The sequence below is a fragment of the Myxocyprinus asiaticus genome, chromosome 29 (assembly GCF_019703515.2).
Source record: "Myxocyprinus asiaticus isolate MX2 ecotype Aquarium Trade chromosome 29, UBuf_Myxa_2, whole genome shotgun sequence".
NCBI classification, from domain to species: Eukaryota; Metazoa; Chordata; class Actinopteri; order Cypriniformes; family Catostomidae; genus Myxocyprinus; species Myxocyprinus asiaticus.
Window position 1 is genome coordinate 33,621,833 of NC_059372.1, and position 24,681 is coordinate 33,646,513.

Below are 24,681 nucleotides of genomic sequence, written 5' to 3' on the forward strand. Positions count from 1 at the left end.
CTTGTTATTGTAATGTCACACCAGAGATGAAAGTAAGAGATTGAGAATATTATTCAATTCATCAGTGCTTGCAGACTAAAGATGCAATCATGGCAGCTACGGTGAAGGTGGCCTTCATTGTAAGTGGTTAGGCCAAGGGGGCTCTGCAATAAAAGGTGTTGGTGGTGCTTAATATTAAGGGCTGATCTGAGACCGATTTAGCTTTCTTTTATAGCCAAAGTAAACTGACAAATTTTTCTAATGCAGATTCTCATAGAAAATGGCCCTAAACACAGATCAAATCACAGAGACCAGTTTTGTGTTGTATCATCTTGTTCCTTAATTAAGGTCATCAGGTATCTGATCTGTGTTCAGGGCCACTCTCTGCCTGAAGCTGCTGCAGAAGCTTCCATGGTTTTATGGTCTAAATTTTAAGTGAGTTATAAGCACTGGTTACACTGCATTTCTTTGTTTTTAGTTTTTTGCCTGCCAAGGATGAACTGACCTACTGTAGAAAGGTCTAAGGAAAACCTAGTCTCAGCCACAGGAGGCACGCCCATGGACCACCCACAGTCCATTCACTGACCGTCTAATACCTTTTGCACACAAAACTGGAAAACACTTTCTCAATCTGGCAAGATCTAATCCTAAGGCTTCAGGCAACTTCTGGGAGTCAGTGTGCACAGGTGTTTACCAGTTCTCCTGGAAACAGCAAGGTATCGGGTTGCTACAATGAGTGCATGTGCTTTTGAGGAAGAGCTAATCAATGGATTTGCCAAAGCTGGCCAGGTTAGTGTCAGCAAATCTTTGGAAGATTCTGAAATTTTAATTTGAAGGACTATAGTAAACTAGAGATCCACAAGCAGTTAATTATAAGTACAGTATAATCCAACTTGTTTTGTGAAATATGTCTGTCAGTAGGTTTACAAGCACTTTAAAAGTTCAGTTTTAGATGGACTGAAATAATAATTTGTCTTTTTAAAATGTCATGTAAATGGTTTAGTCCATACGATTTAATCGTAACAGTTCGAAACAGTCAGACTAACACATCTGGACAATGTGTTTGTACACATTACACAATAATTGGACATTGGTCATCAGTAGGCCATTTTTAGTGGGGAAATAACTGCTGTGTTTGGCATGCTTTTTTTTACACTGGTCAACTATTGTGGTATCAACTATTTCAGATAAACCTGCCCTTAAACCACATAATAAAACAAAACAACCTGGGCACTGTTTCCCAAAAGCATCGTTAAGTCGAGATTCTAGAATCTATTGTACGATTCATCTTATTTTTACAGCAGTTTCCCAAAGCCATGGTAACTTAAGTAGTACTTAAAAACTTTGACTAATTGAAAGAACTAGTCTCCCCATAGGTTGCAATAATGAATACAGCAATCATGCAGCCGCGTTCACGATTCACGTCAGGGCGTCAATTCCAGCGTAAAGCGCTGCTTTGAACTCCACATGAAAAGTGCTTTGAAACAACGTATCAATCATGATAGTTTTTTTTTTTCCTCCCTAATTTGGAATGCCCAATTCCCTATGTGCTTTTTAAGTCCTCGTGGTCGCGTAGTGATTCGCCGCAGTCCGGGTGGCGGAGGACGAATCCCAGTTGCCTCCGCGTCTAAGACAGTCAACCCGCGCATCCATTGCCACGGAGACATAGCACGTGTGGAGGCTTCACGCCATCCACCACGGCATCCACGCACAACTCACCACGCACCCCATCAAGAACGAACAACATTATAGCGACCATGAGGAGGTTACACCATGTGACTCTACCCTCCCTAGCAACCGGGCCAATTTGGTTGCTTAGGAAGCCTGGCTGAAGTCACTCAGCACACCCTGGGATTCGAACTAGCGAACTCCAGGGGTGGTAGCCAGCATATTTTACCACTGAGCTACCCAGGCCCCTAATCATGATAGTTAAGACTTGAAATGCTTCTGTTGTAATTAAATTGTGCATGACAGGGGCTGCAAAGTACTTGAATTATGTCCAATTTGGGCTTGTTTTGTACAACAAATAGTGTTAACAAAATAAAACTAACAGACAACGTGTGAAAACTAACAAAAACTAAACTAAACTAGACTGACAAATTTAATATAAAATAGAAATAAAAGCTAAATAAAAATCTACAACAACCCTGCTGCCAAACACTCTATGCCAACATTATATCAGCATTACCATAAAATGAAGGGATGAATAAGAGTGGAGTAATGCAGAGACCAAACGACTGAAATACTGAAAATATACTGGTTCACCAATCCGTCAAAGAGTGTCACAAACTATTAGTATAAAAAGCAAGGTAGTAAAATATGCCAGGTACCAAAAAAACATGCTTTAGCTCAGCGCCCTTTAACATACTGTAGCAGGATTTGTGATTTTGCCACTGGCGTACCAAAAAATTTTTTTTTCAATTTTGGAATCGACTGGTACGGAAGAATCAGTACTTCTGACATCCTTAAAGTGAAGTCATCCACAGTTTATCTTGAAAGTTCCTTAGGCCACACATTTACCATTTAAATACAATCTATTGGTGTCCACCAAAGCGGCCAATGTTTGCCTGGTGTGCATGGACCCGGTGTCCACCACCACTGTGGTGGTTGAGGAGAGTCCCCTGTTCACTGTGTAAAACGCTTTGTGTGTAGTGTCAGAAAAGCGCTATATAAATGTAATGTTCATTCATTCATTCATTCATTCATGGTCCAATTAGGCCCTTGTGATAGATGCAGTAACTACACAGTTCTGGGGGCAAAATGCATCTTTCTCTATTTACAGCCTTTCAACCGTAGTAGTGTATTCTCACTTGATTTTTAAGCTTGAAATGGACTTATATTTCATACTTGTTTTGCTGGCTACCATGTCACCCCTCAGGATAGTGGCTAGTGAAGGGCTTGGGACTGTGCACATTCTTGTGGTGCCATTTTTAGCCATATCCATATCTTGCAGTTCCGTTCATTATGCTTACAGTTGTGTGCAATGCAACACTATTTTTACATTATTTTGAATTCAGTTCTTTAATTTATCATTAACAACCCACATCATTATCTCATCAGTGCCTATCTGTGAGAAATTAACACTCAGTGTTTTCTGACTAAAGAAACCCCATAGTTTACCCCCTGGCTCTACAACTGTGCAGCCATCTGTCAGAAGACAACTGCCTGCGGTGTAGCCTCCTCAAGATGCTAAAAGTGGAACGCACTAAACAACAAGTCTCTGACGAGGCTTAAAGGGTACTTGAGACAGCTCAAAGCTTTGGCCAGTGTTGTTTGGGAATAGCAAATGTAGCTTCATTCACATACTGAAACTGAAACACAAACTGGCTCCTGACATCAAACAGACCTTTGCATTTTCTATGACATCAAGGCTTTGGATGTACTCTGAGACTGTGACTTAGAAGATCAAGCTGTGATGATGCAATGTCTCTGAGATAGAAGGTATGAAGAGCTCTGAGCAGTACAGATAGCTGAAAGTATCAAGTGATGCATGCTGGGTATGAGTCTGCGGACATTGTTCTTTGACATTTTTCATTTCTCTCTGTAATATAAAGCTGAAGGTATTACATTGGTTCAAATAACTATTCCGAGTATATCCCAAAGAATTTCTAGGCATCATGGCCTACAAATACTGCCTTCCACACCTACATTTATTTTTCCTTCATTCTTTTGTAATCAAATGATTGTCTCCAAAGTTGAGACTGGTTGCATCTAAAATTTTTAGTTGGCTTATTAAATTAGTTTTGTAAATTAACGAGTTTGAGTTGTGGTGACAATAATATTATGTGGGCTCACAAATACATACATATTTGTGTTTTTGCATCTTTGAGCAGATCTTTAACAAAATCTGAAGAGCAGTGCAATAAATACATTCATGAATTTGGCAGATGCTTTTATCTGAAGCAACTGACAATCAAGTTACACATTTTATCAGTATGTGTGTTTTCTAGGAATGAAACCCATGACCTTGGTGATGCATGCATCATAAAGGTCTTCAATGGAGAGTTTTGCTAAATGTATTTCCTATTGAGCATGCTCATTATAGTCAACATGTCCACTCTTGCTCAGCAAATATAGATTTTTGTTCTAAATTGTGCTGGTAACTGACTAATAATTAAAATGAAATGGGGGGAAAAAAATATTGGTATTTTGGAGGCAAAAATTACATAATGATAAATAAAACCTATTTTCCTATTTTATGACAACTGTTTTCATACATCATATTGTGCTAACATTTCTGTCTTTTTATCCTGTACATTATAGTATGAACATTGTAGTTTAAACAGTTCTGGCAAGCAGACCTGTCAAATGTAATGTTTAGTTTATTCAAATAATTTAAGAGGAATGGTTATTTTTATGCAACTTTTTATGCAATTCCTTCCTTAACTGAATTGTGGATTCTATCATTCCAACTAGGGATTAAGACAAAAAAATCTTTTTGTCATCAAGTAGGCATACTTGTGTAGTAAAGTAAGAAATAATGACACCTGTTTTTCTCCATTCAACAGTTTCTTTCACATAATCCTCTAAAAGGTCAATAGCAATTTCACTTTCCTGATTTACATGTCACAGTCATAGGTCAAGTTCAGGTCATCCTGCTCTCCATGGCTTATATCACAGATTTGTTTTATGTAATGGAAGTCAACTTGGAAATTCTTCATACAATTTGAGGCAGCTAACCTTGACAACACTAGACAGGTTATTGTTTTGGAGATCTCACATTCATGATCATCTTATCAAGATAATCCTTCAACAATTTATTCAAATCAAATCAAATCACTTTTACTGTCACACAACCATATACACAAGTGCAATAGTGTGTGAAATTCTTGGGTGCAGTTCTGAGCAACATAGCAGTCGTGACAGTGATGAGACATATACCAATTTACAATAAACATCAGATTGACACAACACAATTTAAAATCTAATATACACATAATTACACACAACAATATACAAATAATAACATACAATGTACTGTATACAATACACACAATATAGAATACACATTATACAATAAAAAAGTATATATAGTATATATAAAATGTACAGTAGGTTGTTTTGTACTGTATTGACATTCAGGCTGTCGGTTGATAGTAAGTTGTTAAGAGAGAATATAATATAATAATAATATAATATAATCAGTCAAGTGTGAGATGTAAGAGTAAGAGTAATAAAGTAATAAAGTGCAGTGCTGATATATTTTGATCGTGGGAGATCAAGAGTTCAAAAGTCTGATTGCTTGGGGGAAGAAGCTATCATGGAGTCGGCTGGTGCGGGTCCTGATGCTGCGATACCGCCTACCTGATGGTAGCAGTGAGAACAGCCCATGGCTCGGGTGGCTGGAATCTCTGATGATCCTCCGAGCTTTTTTCACACACCGCCTGGTATATATGTCCTGGAGGGAGGGAAGCTCACCTCCGATGATGTGTCTGGCAGTTCGCACCACCCTTTGCAGTGCTTTGCGGTTGTGGGCGGTGCTATTGCCGTACCAGGTGGAGATGCAGTCAGTCAGGATGCTCTCTACAGTGCAGGTGTAGAACCGTGTGAGGATGTGGCGGTTCATTCCAAACTTCCTCAGCCATCTCAGGAAGAAGAGGCGCTGATGAGCCTTCTTCACAACGGCTTCAGTGTGGATGGACCATGTTAGTTCCTCAGTGATGTGGACACCAAGGAACTTGAAGCTGCTGACTCTCTCCACTGGTGCTCCATTGATGGTGATGGGACTGTGTTCTCTATCTCTTCGCCTGAAGTCCACCACAAGCTCCTTTGTCTTACTGACGTTGAGGGAGAGGTTGTGCTCCTGACACCAGTGTGTCAGAGTGTGCACCTCCTCTCTGTAGGCTGTTTCATCATTGTCAGTGATCAGACCCACCACCGTCGTATCATCAGCAAACTTAATGATGGCATTGGAGCTGTGTGTTGCCACACAGTCATGTGTGTACAGGGAATACAGGAGTGGGCTGAGAACACAGCCCTGCAGGGCTCCAGTGTTGAGGGTCAGTGATGAGGAGATGTTGCTGCCTATTCTAACCACCTGGCATCTGCTTAACAGGAAGTCCAGGATCCAGCTGCACAGCGAGCTGTTTAAGCCCAGAGACCAGAGTTTCTCATCTAGCTTGGAGGGCACTGTGGTGTTGAATGCTGAGCTGTAGTCTACAAACAACATTCTCACATAAGTGTTCTTTTTTTCCAGGTGGGAGAGAGCAGTGTGTATAGTAGATGCAATGGCATCATCAGTGGAGCGGTTGTTGCGGTAAGCAAACTGCAAAGGGTCTAGTGAGGGAGGCCGCACAGAGCAGATGTAATCTCTGATTAGTCTCTCAAAGCATTTGCTGATGATGGGGGTCAGAGCAACAGGACGCCAGTCATTTAAGCAAGTTATTTTGGATTGCTTTGGAACAAGCACAATGGTGGACATTTTAAAGCATGTGGAGACTACAGACAAAGAGAGGGAAAGGTTGAAAATGTCCGTAAAAACACCAGCCAGTTGGTTCGCGCAAGCTCTGATGACGCGGCCTGAAATGCCGTCTGGACCCGTGGCTTTGCGGATATTCACCCGTCGGAAGGATCGGGTTACATCCGCTACAGAGACAGAGAGTGAACTAACCTCTGTAGCTTCGGCCGCAAGAGCTCTCTCCGCTAGGGCGGAGTTATTTCCCTCAAAACAAGCATAAAAAGTATTTAGCTCACCGGGAGAGAGGCAGTGGTGTTCACGGCGGAGTTTTTATTCCCTTTAAAGACCATGATGATGTTAATTCCCTGCCACATGCTTCTAGAGTTGGTGGTGTTAAACTCCTTCAATCTTGTTCCTGTACTAACGTTTTGCTGATCTGGCTTGTTTATGCTCCTCCGCGTTCCCGGAATTAAAAGCGGAGGTCCGCGCATCAAGTGCCGCGCGAACATCGCTATTAATACAAGGTTTCTGGTTCAGATAGATCCGTATTGTTATGGTCGGAATGACGTCCTCTACGCACTTTCTGATGAAACACGTTACGCTATCAGCATAAAGCTCGATGTCATCATCAGAGGCGGACCGGAACATCTCCCAGTCCACATGATCAAAACAGTCTTGTAGCGTAGAGTCTGATTGGTCCGACCAGCACTGGATTGTTCTGAATGTGGGTCCTTCCTGTTTCAGTTTCTGCCTGTAAGCGGGCAGAAGCAGAATGGAAGAGTGGTCCGATTTGCCAAATGGTGGGCGGGGGAGGGATTTGTAGCCGTCCCGGAAGGGAGAGTAGCAATGGTCCAAAACCCGGTTCCCTCGTGTGTTAAAACTAATGTGTTGGTGGTATTTTGGTGTGACTGATTTGAAACTGGCTTTATTAAAGTCCCCGGTCACAATGAACGCGGCCTCAGGGTGCGCAGTTTCCTGCTTGCTTATAATCCCATACAGTTCCTTGAGTGCCCGGTCTGTGTCGGCTTGTGGCGGGATGTTCACAGCAGTGATAATGACTGCTGTGAATTCCCTCGGTAGCCAGAATGGCCGACACAGAAGCATGAGAAATTCCAGATCAGGAGAGCAGAAAGACTTTATGGAATGTACATTCCTCTGATCACAAAGAAATTAGATAATAAAATGCCAACATCTAGAGAGCAGGGTGGACAATGGGCGATATAATTCAGATACTTCATAAAGGCTACCTAATGCAAATTAATGACAACAAATTAGACTTTTTTGCCCTTCTGTTTTTGCAAGCCTTTTTAGTAATTGCACAAAGTCATATTGCAATTTCAATCTTAATTCAGTCATTCATGCAGCATAATGAATATCATACCGATGTCTCAAAAGTCAAAGTCTGCTGGTTTTAAAGTGTTTTAAAACTATCACATCCTTTTGTGGTGTTTTTTCAGCATTTACATAGAAAGAGAAATGAGAAATAATAAAAATGTAATATTACATGTTCTTAGGAGTGCCAACCCTTCTACATATTGTGGCAATTATTATTTCTGTATTGTGCATTTGAATTCACAGAGTTTTCACAAAGACTGTTACTAATAAATTATAAATAAACCATACATTTTTCATAATTAGTGTTTTCATGCTTATTACCGATATGCCGATAGTTTAAATTTGGTCGAAAATTGTCCGATAAATATCGGCAGCCGATACATCAGTGCATCCCTTAATTGGCCAGGCCAACATGATTAACGGGCGATAATCAAAAATGTCCTCGCCGATATATTGGTCAATCAATAAATAAAACATTATAGTAAACTACTAAAGAAAAGTCACCAAGTTTTGTACAACCTTACCTTTTTTAGTATTCACAATCAGGAACACTCATATCTTCATTATTTAGCATTTATAAACACGCCTTTATAAATTATTTTTTAACTCTTACTTGTTGCTCATTGGTAACTGAAGCAAGTGAAATCAGGTGGTTTGCCTCTTGTGTACGACATCTATTATTTATCACCATAGTGAACGGAGGCACTTTCAGTAAATACTTAAAATCAGATTTGCTCAATTTATGTTTTGCCTCAAGTATACTCTATAATGAAACACTGTGTCTCGCTATCTTAACTTAGCCTGGAACGAATTCAAACACAGAAAGCAATGAAATGCAGTTAAAGACATTAATTAAGGGCACAAAATCCACAAGAGAGAAGCAAGGGAACTGTGTACTAGATGGTCATTGTGGAAAGTGTTTTATCTCTTGCAGCTGCTGAGCCTCTCTGAACACAGTATTTGTGGCAGTAATCTGGCCCTGTGTGTCGCTCTCTATGGTGCTGAATACATCACTGCTTACCCTGCCATACAGAATGAGCCTTCCATTGGCCCATATTATCCACAATACACATCTACTGCTGCATATACATCAGAATTATTTACAGTAATAACAGTACAGGCCTGTGTTTTTAAATGCTAAAGGTGTATGTAAAATACAGAGATTTATTCCCTATATGCATAAAATGTTTTGTGCTCAAAACAAGTTAAGCTCTATCAAAAGCACTTGTGACATGCTGTGAATTGGCACAGACAATAATTTTGACTCATCCCTCAGATTATAAAAACAATACAGAAACTGTGTTTACGGAATTGCACTTACAATGGAAGTGTATTTAATGGAAGTTATTCTTCAGGGCTTGTAACAGCATTTATATCAATTGTTCTGTACAAAAATGTGGTTACTTGAGCTGTAGAATTGTCTAAACCATCCTTTTAGTAGTGGAACTACTTTTCTAGGGGGATGAACTTCCGTAGAGTACTGTATGTTTCGACCTTTAGAATTACAGCTGTTTCCCAAAACCATGGTAACTTGGGTAGTACTTGAAAATCGTCCTAGATTTACGAGTGCTATGGAGTAATCGTATAGCGCATAAGAGCATCATAAGCAGAGTTGGGGAGTAACACAATACATGTAATGGGATTACGTATTTAAAATACAAAATATAAGTAATTGTATTCCACTACAGTTACAATTTAAATCATTGGTAATTAGAATACAGTTACATTCAAAAAGTATTTTGATTACTGAAGAGGTTACTTTGCATTTTATTGTCATTTGTTTCATTTAATATTTAGTCCTTTCAGATGGAAAACATTTATACATATAAATGATGCGATCCAAAGTGCATTTGAACAGCAGTGAAACACTTTCTTATGATGTGTTACATTCATACGAGCAGACAGAGAAGTAAGTTTGAAGTAAGTTTGGAGCAGGAGAAATAGAAATAAACCTTGTGTAAATTGTAAGCTTTACGCTAAGATAAAATGCTATTTCTAGCCATTTACATGCACATGTTACCAGGCACGATCATAATTTTTTATCAAGAAATTTCACATTGGAACATAATTTCTTTTTTTCTAGGAAGACCTTTGATGTTAGGGCAAAAATCATATTCTTGATGATAATTTTTGTATTGTTTTCCTGTAAAAATATCTAAAAATCCTTAAAACAAGATCAATTTGATTGATCTTGTTTTAGAAACAACACTGCATAAGATATTTAGGTTTTTCAGAGAATGTATTTTTAACATGTGTATTTTGTCTTACTGTACTGGCAGAGTTTTTATAGTCAAAACAAGTGAAAAAATCTACCAGTGCTGAAGAAGTAATCCAAAGTATTTAGAATACGTTACTGACCTTGAGTAATCTAAAATTACATTTTACAGCATGTATTCTGTAATCTGTAGTTGAATACATTTCAAAAGTAACCCTCCCAACCCTGATCATAAGGATACAGACTTGTGCAGTCACCTGCAAGAAAATCACGAAATTACACTTAATACAATTAATAGTCAATGAGATTCTTACACTTTATGCTGTAGAATACAATGTGACCACAATACTTTATTTTTACATTTGTATTTTATTTAAATATAATATAATATAGGTCCACTTATCATTTCAATTATATAGGCCTATTTTTATTATCTAATGTATACTCCTATATAATAATAAAATAATAATATATGTTTAAAATAAAGGCAGATAATAGATTTATTATTAAAATAATAAAACAAAAATAAAAAAAGAAATCCTGAATCAGTAAACTACCTACATGGATTAGTGTACACAGCAGCATGACTGTTTTACAAATTAAATTCAGAGGTAATGGAGATGTTATATTGTAGTCTATCTTGGTTCGTCTTCGCACCTTCCTCCCTCAATTAACTCTTCATCTTCCTCTTAGACACCGAAGGGCGCTGTCGCCCGCAACGCAGCATTGTTGGACAGCACTGATGTCACCATTTTAGGAGCAAACATCAGACCACCTCTTGATCAATGAATGTATGCACATACCCTACATATAAATGCTCTACCGCTCTATTGTGCACTTGCCAACACTGTAAACATTGTACAACTCAATATCATTGTCATTCACATTCTCTGTGGATAGCCGCTCCCATTAACACACTGTATGTCACTGATCCTGCTTGCACCTCGAGCCACAGATGAATTTGTGAAAACATTGCAAATGCAAAAAAAAGCAGTGATTGTGTTAAAATAATAAATCATTCTGCACAAAATTATTACAACTATACATTTAATAATTTAGTTAATTTTCATGAGTATTTAAGGGAAAAACTTAAATCATTTCCAAGCAAGGTAAATAAAAAGTATTTCTAAAGTTACAAGCAAAGCTATATTGAAATAACCATGATGAGCAATACTATACGGTCACATTTCAGCACTTCACTACTGAACAGCGACTATTCAGTAGCACTTAAAGTGCATCAATGCGCATTCTGCAATTCTGGGAAATGCACATGAAAATGGAAAGAACGTTCATAACTTTGCTTGTAGAGAACGCTCGTAAGAGCTAAGATCCATTGTTATCTGAAAACATAGCCCAGTTTAGTAAGCAATTTTAGGTATTCTAAGACTTGTGGCTATATATTCAAAAACAGTGTGTATTTTAACATTTATGCCCGATTCAATGCCCCATAGTCTCAAGCCCCATGTGCATTACTGGGCAGTGACGTGATGCTTTTTTCTTCTTTTTTTTTTGTCCAGATCTATTAAGTTATTCAAAAATGCATAAAAAATGCAAATCACACAAAATGTTTTTTTGAATACACCACCTAATATTATAAACATCTTTAAAAAAAAATACGTTCAGTGTCATTTTGTCATTTGGCTTAACGTAAAGAATGTCTAAGTGGTCTAACTGTCTGTCCGGACACATAAAAATAAATAAATAAATAAATAAAAATCATTAAAAGATGAAATTCATGAAAAAGTATTAGTTTGGAATAATCTTTTATTATTATTTCTTTAAAAAAAAAATAAGCATTGAACATTTTTGTTTTAACATATGAATATTTTATACCCTTTTCTCCAACCATCAAATCAAAGTCAGGTGGTGTAACCAACATGCCATTCTGTTGTCATGTGAGAAGAAAACCATAAAACAGAATGATATTTTGACATTTTTATTAAAAGGCACATTTTGTTCATGTCAAATGAAGTGACCATAAGATAACGTCCTGATATTCCTGACACAAAAATTCATCATATTTTTAAAAGATATTTGTTTTCCTTGAAAACTGTGTTTGAAAACATTTTTGAAATTAATGATTTAGTAGTGTATATGTGAAAGGAGAGTATTTTAATACCTTTTATTTGATGGTCACACTACTTGACATTTTTAAGTCATTCAAAGTCAATCGATTCTTTTAGTAGAAAATGCTATAAAAAACAAAAATCTATGAAACAAACATAGACACAAAGATAACATTTTAACAAGTATGACGCGTGTGTTTTAAACTAGATTTTTTTTTTACACTTTTTTATTTAATTTTATATTTCATGAAATATGAAAAAGTTCATATTTATAATCTCGGAAAACCTTTTTTATCAATGACCCAAAAATGATTCCTGTTTGGTTTTATCATCCAAATGACGAGTTTGAATAATTTTCTACGGTAATTGACAACATGCGACAGATGCTGTCAGTAGAGTGTATAGAATATATATACAGAGTGTAGCCTTTACAGAATCACAGAATGACGCAGTGATAAATGTATCACAACCACATCTCAAAAAAGCAGTTCTGATTCTGATGTGGGTATGTTAGTAATGGTTTAGAATAGAAATATACCCCTGTGTTTGCATTGAATCTCCCCAACCATATATTTGCTCTTTAAAGATTCTACATTGACTCTCTGGTGTCATATCTAAGTCACTTTCACCCCTCTGTGTCTCTTCATTGTTGTTTTTTTCACCTCCCCTCCCCCATTTCCCTTTTCTCACTCCCACTCAATCTCTCTCTTACTCTATCCCTCCCCTGACTCCATCCTATTGCCTATAAAACCGCATTACACTCAGGGTTTCACTTACTGTTTAACACAAACAGACATTTAAGTAACTTTGTCTCGTCAGGCAGCTCTGAAATTCATTGAATCGCAAACGGCACAATAAACCCTGGCTCAGTTGAGCAATGCCTCTCTCCAAAGCAGTTATGCTCGAGCTTATGAATGAGAAATGAGGTTTCTGAAATATTTCAGATGGTTCTGGTATGCTGAATGTGAGCATTCCTAATTTCCTATTCAATATTAACTACATTTCCTCTCCCAAATGCTCAGCAAAACTCACTACAAGCAGAGCCAAGATACTCAAATCTGCTGACTGCACAATACATGACAAAAGTGCAACGATCAGGATTTGTGTAGGACACTCAATAGCCACATTTCCACTGTCTGGCAAAATGAGGGTGTGCTAGTGTGTGCCAAGGCCAGTTGTGTTCCCATTGTCACTTCTGGGGCTTTATCATGCCTTCTCGGGCCTGCCGATTACTCTTGGGCCAAAGAAGGCCAACTGGGGATTGAGATGTGGTGGTCAATGTCAAAGGCAAACGTTCACTGAGTCAGGTCTTGCTTTCCACCAAGCAAAGACCAAAATAAGCAAATATACGGCAGCTTCTGTTTCCACCATGTTGATTTCTAGGGTTAGCTACTCTCCAGAGTCTGATACCTCAGGTTGAGTTTCCCTCTTGCTTGTTAAATGGGTGGAGTGTATGACGCTGGCACCAGGGCGGCGTATTAAGGGTGGGTTTTAGATAAATGCTTTAGGGCTAATGGCTGATGGTGGGAATGCAGATCAATTCTATTCACATGATCAATGATGACTGTGATTCGGATGTTTCATTTTCGCAAGATTACATTTTTACTTACTGAAGACTAGGTTTAGGGTTGGGGTTTGGGTCAGGGGGTAGAGTTAAAGAAATACATGTCCTGTATGCTATGCACTCCTGTTGACTGTATTACATAATTAACAACAAAAAATACAGTACAACTCGCTTTTGGCGCCCCTCTGTGGACATTTCACATGAAATGGTCTATTGGCCCCGGCTGACCAGCTGATAGCCCTGGCTCGCACTGACCCGATAGTGGAAACAGCTATTGACTCTTATATTCACTTCCGAAGGTCTCACGCCCTGCTCCCACCCTCTTTAAAAAAGTTGGATTTACTCAAGACTGAATCAGTCAAGCTAATTCAAGGACTGCCACAGCAGTAATCAAACTATGATTGACTATGATCCTGACTGTGATGTCTAAGCTTTGTACAAATTAAACAGTTCTGCTTCCTTGCGTTCCCGCTCACACACACAAACTCCAAAACATTTAACTTTTTACCTCAGACATATACACAACTAAAAAAAGACACCCTGTCAAACGCCTAATCTGCTTTCTGTTCTATCTCTTGGGAGGCCGTTGAGCTTGTTGCTGTGTTTTGTTTTCAAGCCTGAGGAGAGCTGGAAGCCAGTGAACTGTGGTTGACAAGGAATGGCACCAAAAGGATTTCTGTAAAGGCAGAGTAATTACCGGAAGCATTGATATGTGCATGAAATAAAGGTAACCACGCTGTGGTTGTTTACTATGGGGCCGTTTACACGACAACGTTTTCAACTAAAAATGGAGAACTTTTTAAGCGTTTTGGCTGTTCGTAAAACGCAAACTTTTGAAAACAGGTTTCAAAGTGCACGTTTTTGAAAACGATGCCGTTATCGTCTCGGTGTAAACATACAAAAACACAAATTTGTGAAAATGATGACGTCATGCGCACGCGTATTACGTGTTCGGTCTATAGGCATGTGCACGAGTACTTCAAAACAACGCGCGAGACATTCAAAACTACAATGGCAGACTACAGGACTGTGTTTGTGCTGCTCAAGACTTGTAGTAATAAAGCAACATCATCGTATGTCCAGACAAAATTGCTCGATACTTTCACCATCTTCATTGTTTGTATTCACCGCTCTGTGGAAGAATGCTTATATGCGCAGGCACGTAGTGTTTCTTTACAAAGTGACATCGTCAACTACTGGCCTGGCATCCATAATACAGCGTTTTTAGTAGTTTTCGCGGATCCGTGTGAACGGGGATTGTTTTAACAACGTTGTCGTCTGTACGAGAAACTTTTCAAAACGCAAAGGAAAAACTTTTCTGTTTTTAGTAGATCGTTGTCGCGTAAACATACCCTAAGGCAAGCATCATTATTACTATTGCTCATACTTAAGGCCAAAGTATACTTGGGTTTTCCACTTTCCAGACTGGATCGCACACAGTATGCGTGATGTAAATTTTGTCATCAGCACAGTCTGAGCGGACTGCCTGCTTTTGACTACTAAAAGAGTATCACAAAGCACTCGTAGCGTTCATATTCGCTCGCAGTCAATAGAGTATACTTTTAAAGATGATCCGGCATGCGAAAAAATGAAGTATACTGAGCCTTTAGGTTAGGGATTTGAAAAAATTGTGTGTTTGTCCAATTTTCAAATAAGTTTGTAATGTTGCGACTCACCTCAGAGCTGGATGGTTTGGTTCATGGCTTAGAACTCTTTTATGAAACCCCTATGTAAGACATTAATGGGAAAAATACTTCTGGACCCAAGATGACTAGACATATGGACAGGCACTGTTGCACTCTATCAGTCAATTCTAAATTCTCATTCTGTGCAAGCATGTATATGATGCATTATCATTAAAAAACATATCCTGATGGTGATGTTAGTAATTGTTCAAAGGAAAGTGGAATGAAAAACAAGCACATTCCTAACAAACTTCTTAATTATCTCATGCTTTTATTGCTACATGGTATGATTCTGCCTTTAAAACACTTAGGCCCTAAGATCTCAAATAACGTGTGCTAATTTGCTTGTGCAATATATGAAATTGAGTGTGCGTGTCATGGCGTTTTGCGTGTGATTTACTAAGAAAAATCGTGCAAATATGTTGGACACACTTTCCAAAAGGAGGCTTTTGCATGTGGTACTTGCACCAAATGCAATTACAGTTCAGCTCTCACTAAATATCATTTTATTTATATTCAATATGGCATTTACACGTTTATTTATAGGACTGTATAAAATCCCTGCTATTTAACAAGTGCAAGAGTAGTTGATGAGAATGCACATGAAATGTACATGAAATGTTCACTTGAAATGTTCATAATTCACAAAGAAAATACAATAGATTATGTACACGTGAAGCCATTGCATCACTGATATATACTTAAATTAAATCTGAATTTCAAACCGCTATTATCTTGACCATGGCAAAGTTAGCAGCACACAAGACAGACATGGGAGCTCCATGGTACAGAACTTGCGCTCCCTGTTCGTTTCACAGGATCAAGACAAAACCTGTTCAGTGTACACGTGCGTATTGACCAGCCTACTGGAAAGAACCGGCACTTAAAATATTTCCAATATTTCGGCAGTTAAAAACAATGTTTAAAACATTAAATTACGACATAATTTGGGCATAAATTGTCAGTAGGCTTATGATGTTATCAGTTATGATATTTAGTTTTAAAATAATCAAATAAAACAATTTTGTCATGAGTATTAATTTAATTTCACATTTATGTGTGTCAATAAAGCGTGTTCTATGTATTATCTGTTCTCAAAGTCTCTTTTTTGTTACAATGACAGTATGATGCACAGTGCAAATCAGATTAATACCTGCCTTTCATTCATATTAACTTGCTCTCGTATAGTTTCCAACTCTGAAATGACTTTCAGGCTTGATAAATCACTTTGCGGATGCAATTTGATTCATTTGCATCTAGATGAATCTTATGTGCATTTGGAGGCCCGCCTCTAAATTGCATATTAATTTCGGGGAAACATGCAAAAATTGCCAAGATATGCTATTTTGCGCATCTGAAAGACGCAATCTTTCAAAAAGTAGAAAAGACTATGTTAGTAAATCAGGAGGTTGAAAATTCTTGCTGAAAACAGTCTGTGCTTACTGAAATTTGGACCACTGCCCCCAGAGGCTGAAGCTGGAGTGTTGTTGAAAGTATGGGCAAATGTGAGCTCCAGTTTCCATGTGAAATGGCCACAGAGGGGCGCCAAAAGCGAGTTGTACTGTATTTTTTGTTGTTAATGATGTAATACAGTCAACAGGAGTGCACAGCATACAGTACATGTATTTCTTTAACTCTACCCCCTAACCCAAACCCCAACCCTAAACCTAGTCTTCAGTGAGTAAAAATGTAATCTTGCGAAAATGAAACATCAGAATCACAGTCATCATTGATCATGTGAACGTGATAACTTCGTGGTTACCACTGGATCAGAACCCAGATCTCTGAGGCTGCTCTCGCAATGTGTTATCAGTCACGCCACAGAAAAAGGGAAACACATTTGAATTGATGCAAAAAGGTCTGATGGTAGATGGCGCTTGTCAGTAACTCGGCAGAATGGAGTCGAAGTCAGGGTACATGTCGCCTTGTGTGATCATTTTGATACAAGACAGCTCATATTAGCCTGACAGCATCCCTTAACAACTCATATCATCAATGACAAAGCCAATAATGAAAGAAGCTTTATTGAAACACTGCTACTGCCCTTCAAGCTTGAGAGAAAGCCAAAAGCAGAATTCAACCCTTTAAACGTACAAGCTGGCCACCATCTTCAGAAGAAACAATCACAATCTAAAAACTGATATTTTACGCACATCCTACTAAAGACGCAGAAGATGCATGAAAGCATGAAAGCAAAGAAATATCAAGGATATTTATGGGCCAGACCCTTTTCATCAGACACTCAGGCACTACACAGAGCTTGGTGAACAAGTGCTCGCACCAGCCAGTAAAAGAGAAGCTGATGAGTCATAGTCGACCTCAGAAAGAAGAACTTTGCACGAACCCCAGTGCAATGCTGTGTGTTATGGATATACTGTAGCTCAGTAAGAGGAAGAGATTTTAAATGTCGTCATAGTTGTGAAGTACATTTTTTTCTTATTTTACTATTAAAACAGTAGTGCATATTCTTCACTGGTAACACTTTACAATAAGGTTCAGTTTGTTAACATGAACTAACAATGAACAATACTTTTACAGCATTTATTAATATTGATAAATGTTCATTTTAACATATACTAATACATTTTTTAAATCAAAAGTTGTGTATGTTAACATTAGTTAATGCACTATGAACTTACATGAACTAACAATGGGCAATTGTATTTTTATTAACTAACATTAACAAAAATGTATCAATGCTGTAAAAAAATACATTGTTCATTGTTAGTTCATGCTACCCAATGCATTAAATAATGTTAACGAATGGGACCTTATTGTAAAGTGTTACTGCTTCATTCAAAGGGCATAAATAAAACTTAAGAAGCCATTTAAAGAAACTATTAAAATGTGGTTATTTCGGTAGTAAAGACTTAATTAAAAAAAAAAAGGGTTCATTTTCATTCCTTTTATCAGGGGCAAGAATGTTATGCAAACTGAGAAAACAGTTTAAATGTGCAAAGAGGTGTGAAGTGATTGGGGCATGTGGTACATCAAACTGTAGACACCCAATTTAAGGCTAAATCAACAGTTATTGTAATTAACTTAATTGCTACACTGTGTTATGGCGAAAACCTGAAGGATAGAGAGCCTCGAATCCATTTATAAGGATCAAATCACATTCATGATTACAAATATCTTCCCGTCTTCTTATTCAGACATAGTTCGGCAGAGCTTTTAAGTTTAGCTCAACTCTGTGAGCTATGAGAAGTGTACATAGAGAATTATATGTTAGCAGTATAGACAAATTAGTTAACCCTTTGATGCATGACATCCACTTCAATGAACAGATATTTCTATATTCAGGCTGTAATCCATCCAAACCACAATCAGTGATTATCAAAGATAATTCTATTTGACTGTCCTCATTACATGCAATTTTGTTTGAAGTACAAAGAAACATTCAAGTTAAAGTGTGCAATGTTTTATAAGTTAAAGGTGCTGTATGTAATATTTTTACTGTACTAAATCATAAAATGACCATATTATGTCTTTTTTTTTTCTTTTTTTTCTCCTCTTTTTGTCTCCAATTTGGAATGCCCAATTCCCAATGTGCTCTAAGTCCTCGTGGTGGTGTAGTGACTCACCGCAATCCGGGTGGCGGAGGACGAACCTCAGTTGCCTCTGCGTCTGAGACCGTCAACCCACACATCTTATCACGTGGCTTGTTGAGCGTGTGGAGGCTTAACGCTATTCTCCGCAGCATCCACGCACAACTCACCATGCACGCCACTGAGAGCGAACCACATTATAGCGACCACAAGGAGGTTACTCCATGTGACTCTACCCTCCCTAGCAACTGGGCCAAATTGGTTGCTTAGGAGACCTGGCTGGAGTCACTCAGCATGCCCTGGGATTCAAACTCGCGACTCCAGGGGTGGTAGTCAGCGTCTTTACTTGCTGAGCTACCCAGGCCACCCATAATATGTCATCTAGGAAACATGCTAAGTTGAAATACTGGCTTCGCCGATAACAATGCTACAGCCAGTAAATTCTACTTTGAAGTTTCCATTCCAGGCCGGAATTTCTGTTTATGTTTTGGCCTGTGTGATCCTGCCCACTGCCCACTCACCAATAGTATTTCGACAACGCCGGTTTGCCAGATTTGAACAAGTTTGCAGGCAAACAACACTGCGTGCTGCAGCCATGGAAGCCAGCAAACGAACTGGATCAGAGATAACAGATTCCACCCGACCTAAAAAGCCATGCCATCCGTCTAAAAACCACCATGACCAGAGGCGTAGTAAAACAAGGATAAATACTGGAGATGCCTTTGAAAGATGGAGACAGCTTAAAGCCCAGAAATCCTTTAAAACAGATGCTGAGTTGGCTAATTTGCGTTAACATTCTGGCAACCCGCATGAGCTTCGAGTCTGGGGCAGGGCAGACAACTCTCCAGTATTTTGAATTTGGACTGCAGTACCCATTTCAAATGCTTGTTGTCAATCTTACATATAGCACCTTTAAAATACCTGAATACTTTCTTCTACCCCAGCTTAATATGCACTCATAAAAAGAATTATTGCTGCATGTTCAATTTAATGTTCTGTTTTATTGGTATTTAAAAAGAGTGTCTGTTATGCTGGAGTTTTGGGGGTTACCGTTGTGATGAAGAATGGCTCTTGTGCTTAGTTTGAGGATGGATGTTCACTTTAAATTGACAGTGCAACAGTTTCACTGTTCTTACAACTTGTTCACCTGGCATATGTTAATAAAATGTATTAAGTTGGACCAACAAACCAAAATGTATTAAATAAACCTTAGTAAATTGAGTTTGACGAACAAGATGAAGTTGAGTTAAATACTATACTACTATAGTTTTACAGCCCGACACAGCAATGTTGACTCAACCAATAGCATGAGTTTGGGATGGGACTATCTGTTTACTGACCAATGGCAGAGTGGGGAGTGTTAGGGAAACCTGTTTGAAAAAATAATTATTTTTGCAATTCCATTTGGTGAGGCTAGTGGCATAGAAAATACACACTTCAAGCTTTAAGATTGAATAATTCATGCATCATAGGGTTCAATTAAACAAATCCGTCCATGACATTTAGATTTCCACAAAGATTAACAGTGCAATGACAAAGCAATGACAGATCATCTTCTGGAGAATCAAGGTGCGAAAACAGCATCAACACAATCCAGTGTGTTAACAAACATCTGTGAGCGGTGAGATTTTCCACAGTCTTAAATTGTGATGCAGTCTTCTCCTGGCTTGATGTGCATTAGAGAGAAACACCACATATCGTTCAGGCATTTAATTAATGAATATTGAGCTCAGGAAGAGGATGGTGCCTCACCTACTGCACCTATAGTACCACTGGCGCTAGTCGATGAGTACCAGAAATCATTAGTAAACCCTGCCAGACTCACTCAATTACTCTCTCTCTCTCCCTCTCTTTCTTCATTTCTGTCTTTTTCTCACTCTTTCTCAGCTTGCAACTCTTTCTTAGCTTCATTGGTCTTCCCAATTTTAGTATCTGGATCTTGTCACCTGTTCCTAGTGTTTCTGTTTTGGTCTTGTGTTTTCTTCCCATGTGTTCTCTGTCTCATGTTTTTACTAGAGGTGGGAAAAAATATAGTTATGTTAAAGTTTAACATAAATTTTGTATCGATATTTGCACGCCAAATATCGATTTTATTATTTACATTTTTCCACATCAATATTGTGGTGATGGGAAAATGTTTCTCTTTGCCAGATCGATCTAAGAATTCAACAACAGTCCCTTAGAAGGTGCAGTTATCATGCTTTACACATAATCACCCTCCCTTACTAAAATTATTACGATTAGTAGTAACATTAACTGAGGCATTTTGACAAAATGTTAAAACTGTTAGTGTCATATAAAATAGGCAAACCTTTTAGGTGAAATCTATTATACTTTTGTGTATTGAAACTGTGTTGTAATAAATAATGTTTTTAAAGAGTATTGGCTACTACTGTATTCATAAATACTATAGTTTATTTTTAGAAAGACTAGCTACATTGACTTATGGAGAAACAGGGAGCCAATATGGTCTCATAAGCTTAGTTCTTTGCATTGTACATAGATATTAGGAAATAAAATAGCCTTGTTTTGTGAACTGGTTTCCTTAAATCTGATGAAGTGAGAAACACTGAGTGAAATATCACAATATATCTTAGTTTTGAATTGTAATAAACAAAAAATAATCGAAATAATATTGTATCATGACCTAAATATCGATACTGTATCGTATCGCCAGTTATCTTGTGATTCCCACACCTATGCCCCGCCCCCCTCGTTTGCCTTTGCCTCCTGATTTCTCCCTCTTTATATTCCCCTTGTGTGCTCTGTCCTGTGTTGGATTCTTCCTCTTGGCCTCCTCCTGTTCAGTGGTGTTTTTTCCCCTGTCGATCTGGTTAGTTCTCGTTTTCTATGTTTATTTTGTATATTTGGTCAGTGCTAGTTTTGGGTTCTTTAGATAAATCATCCGATTCGCTGGTCTCTCATTGGCAGAGTGGATCTGCAGTGGTAACTGCACATGTCATATTGAATCTGGTTTTTCATCACTAAAAATAGGAAAGGTTAACATGACACTTGCTCTCATCATTGATTGTTAGCATAGCCATAAAACGGAGGTCCCTATAGAACAAACAAACTAAAGGTAGCACAGTAAGGGATTCATAGAAATGGTCTTATAAAAATTTAACTTCCAGACTGAAAAAGATCAATTCCCATTTTCTCATTCTTTTTTTCAGAGGGGAACAGTATTGCTTGATCATTCTGCATTATTTCCAGTTCACTACAACATGCAGGATCATGAATTTCTCTGTCACATTAGAAGCAAAAGGCTTCTGGTGGCTGAAGCATCACAACTAAAGCTTGATATGTACAGGTGAATCTCACAAAAACATGCCCAGGTCACATTTCATCCCAAAATCAAAGGAAAGTAAATTAGAAGTTATATTTTGCATAAAGAAATTGACACCAATATTGGATCTTTAAGATTTTAATAACACTTTACAATAAGGTTCCATTCGTTAACATTAGTTGATGCATAAGGTATCATGAACTAACAATGAACGATGTATTTTTAGGTCTGTTCATAATGCATTAACTAATGTTAACATATGCAACTTTTAATATTTTGAAATTAAAATTAACCAACATAAAATGTAAAACTGTAAATGTATTGTCCATGTTAATGTAGTACTGTAAATTGTTACCAAGATGATTTGCATTGTGACATTATTTTCATGACAATAATAGGAAGAGTCCGGGTTCAATACAAGTTAAGCTCAATCGACAACATTTGTGGCATAATATTGATTACCACAAAAAATTATTTCAACTAGTTGGAAAAAGTTAAAATTGAGGTTACAGTGAGACACTTACAATGGAAGTCAATGGGACCAATTTTTTGAGGGGTTAAAAGACAGAAATGTGAAGCTTGTAATTTTATAAAAGCACTTACATTCATTCTTCTGTTAAAACTTCTGTACTATTTGAGTTGTAAAGTTGCTTATTCTTCGTTTTTGCTACAGATTACTGTTCTAGGGTTTACATAGTAGCAGAGTTGTAAAACTGAATATAACTTTACACAGAAAAGATTAGTAAACAATTTCATCACACTAAAAACATGTTAACACACATATTGTTTATGTCTTGAGGCCCCATTCACTTCCATTGTAAGTGCTTGCTGTTTTTTAAAGGAGGGACGAGTCTAAATTAATTTTTGTGGTAATCAGTGTTATGCCACAAATGCCGTCAATTGAGCTGATCTTGTTTTGAACCCGGAATATTCCTTTAAGCACATTTCCACTCAAATTATCATTACCGTGACATGTCCAAACATTTTACAAATTTTTTTGTTGAGTATTTTCAATTATTTTCAATGTGGATTCTCATTAGCTATTGTAAAACAGCTTTTTTTAATTTATTTTTTATTTCAGTAATTCTTTAATTTAAATCAGCATAAATTAAATGCTGCAACAAATACGAATACCATAATTTTTAAATACTTTACAATTTTAATAATATATCATCATGTTACTCGCACCACAGTAATGAGAATTATTTGGTAAAGAGAATGGGGAAGCACTTAAATACCATGAAAATAATGTCACATGCAAATAATAATAATAATAATAATAATAATAATAATGGTCTTAGAATTAGGCTTCATTTTGTTATCATTATATACATAACAAAATATTTTACTCTTTTATTTTGGGGTGAAATAGGACGCAGACATGTTCTTGACAGGTGTCATGAGATTCACCTCTACTATGATGACAATAAAAACACAAGCTAGCCTACTTCAGATCCACCAGATCCTCTATAGATTACATGAGATGTGCCTTAATAAAATATCTATATGAGTTTCTCCCTGTTACAGGAAGGTGCTGAGGACACCACTGACCTGCTCTGTTGAAGAGGCAGCAGACAGTGGATGCGCAGTCTCAGTGCGGAATGAAGGCCATCGGCACATAGTATCAAACACGCCAAGTCAATGTTGCCAAAGATCTCGTTTGAAACCTGTATCATATGTGCATTGAAGGATGTGGCTCTGTTGAACGTGAGACAAAAGAGCTTATCCATCCTGAATGAAAAATAACATCTTTGTGGCTGCTCATTTTGAATTGTGCCATAAACCACAGTTGGCACACACTCTGTGTTTTCCATCGCTCCCTTTATGTTTCGTTTTACTATAACAACTCAGATCAATAGTCTCCTATGGTGCCCCGATGCATTTTATCGTATCCGTCAACAGCGAGTCGGCAGACAGAGAATCAAATGCGGCGTAATTTGATTGATCTCAATCGAGTAGTCCGTTTATTCTAATGGCATCTCTAGACAATAAATGCATCATCTTACCTGCGCTGTGCTCGAGATCAATGCCAGTCTCGCTGAGGATGTTCGGGTCACTTTGTGATCTGCCTCTGTGCAGAACACATTTCTCTATTCCACCCGATGAAGCCATGAGGATAAAGAGACGGACCGATGAATGCAATGTTGAAATCCCTTTCAGACCCGACGGTGAGGTGGATGCGTCGGTCTAAGAGCATCCAGCGGCAAGCATGGTGAATGTTACAGTGACTTTGTATTGTGTGTATAAGAGAGGGAGACTGACTGAACGCGTGTGTGTGTGTGTGTGTGTGTGTTGAATCCACCTTTATCTTTCCCGCTGACAGGTGAGTATCATTTCCGATTAACAGTGTGTCTGTAAATGGCTTGTTTTTACAGTGCATCGTAAAATTAATCCATTCATTTTCTTTGTACAAATATTGGTCCAGCACCCCTAACGGCAGTTAAGAGCGCCACCACAGGCAGAGTGGTGTAGTTACATTGAGCTGATGATGATGATAACCGAAGGAGTTTTAGCAGTGTTCTTGTAAGAATAAACGCCTCATTAACTGCAAAATTATTATTAATATCTAAATTATACTTCATAACATCGGAACCCGAGTGATAACG

The 24,681-nt window shown here is 37.9% G+C and overlaps 1 protein-coding gene across 2 annotated transcripts in view; it reads right to left on the reverse strand.

Annotated features, from left to right (window-relative positions):
• LOC127420523 (phosphatase and actin regulator 3-like) overlaps nt 1–24,620 on the reverse strand; it is a 68,395-nt gene extending 43,775 nt beyond the window's left edge. Inside the window, exons 1-2 of one of the 2 annotated variants that reach the window (XM_051662886.1) lie at nt 24,082–24,620; nt 23,627–23,773 (exon numbers count right to left, since the gene is read on the reverse strand). Coding sequence is in view for 1 of the 2 variants with exons in the window: in XM_051662885.1 (XP_051518845.1) it covers nt 24,082–24,187 (106 nt within the window). In the remaining variant the exon portion in view is untranslated. The remainder of the gene's footprint in view (nt 1–23,626; nt 23,774–24,081) is intronic. The other variant, XM_051662885.1, reaches the window with a different exon arrangement.
• Nucleotides 24,621–24,681: the final 61 nt, after the last annotated feature.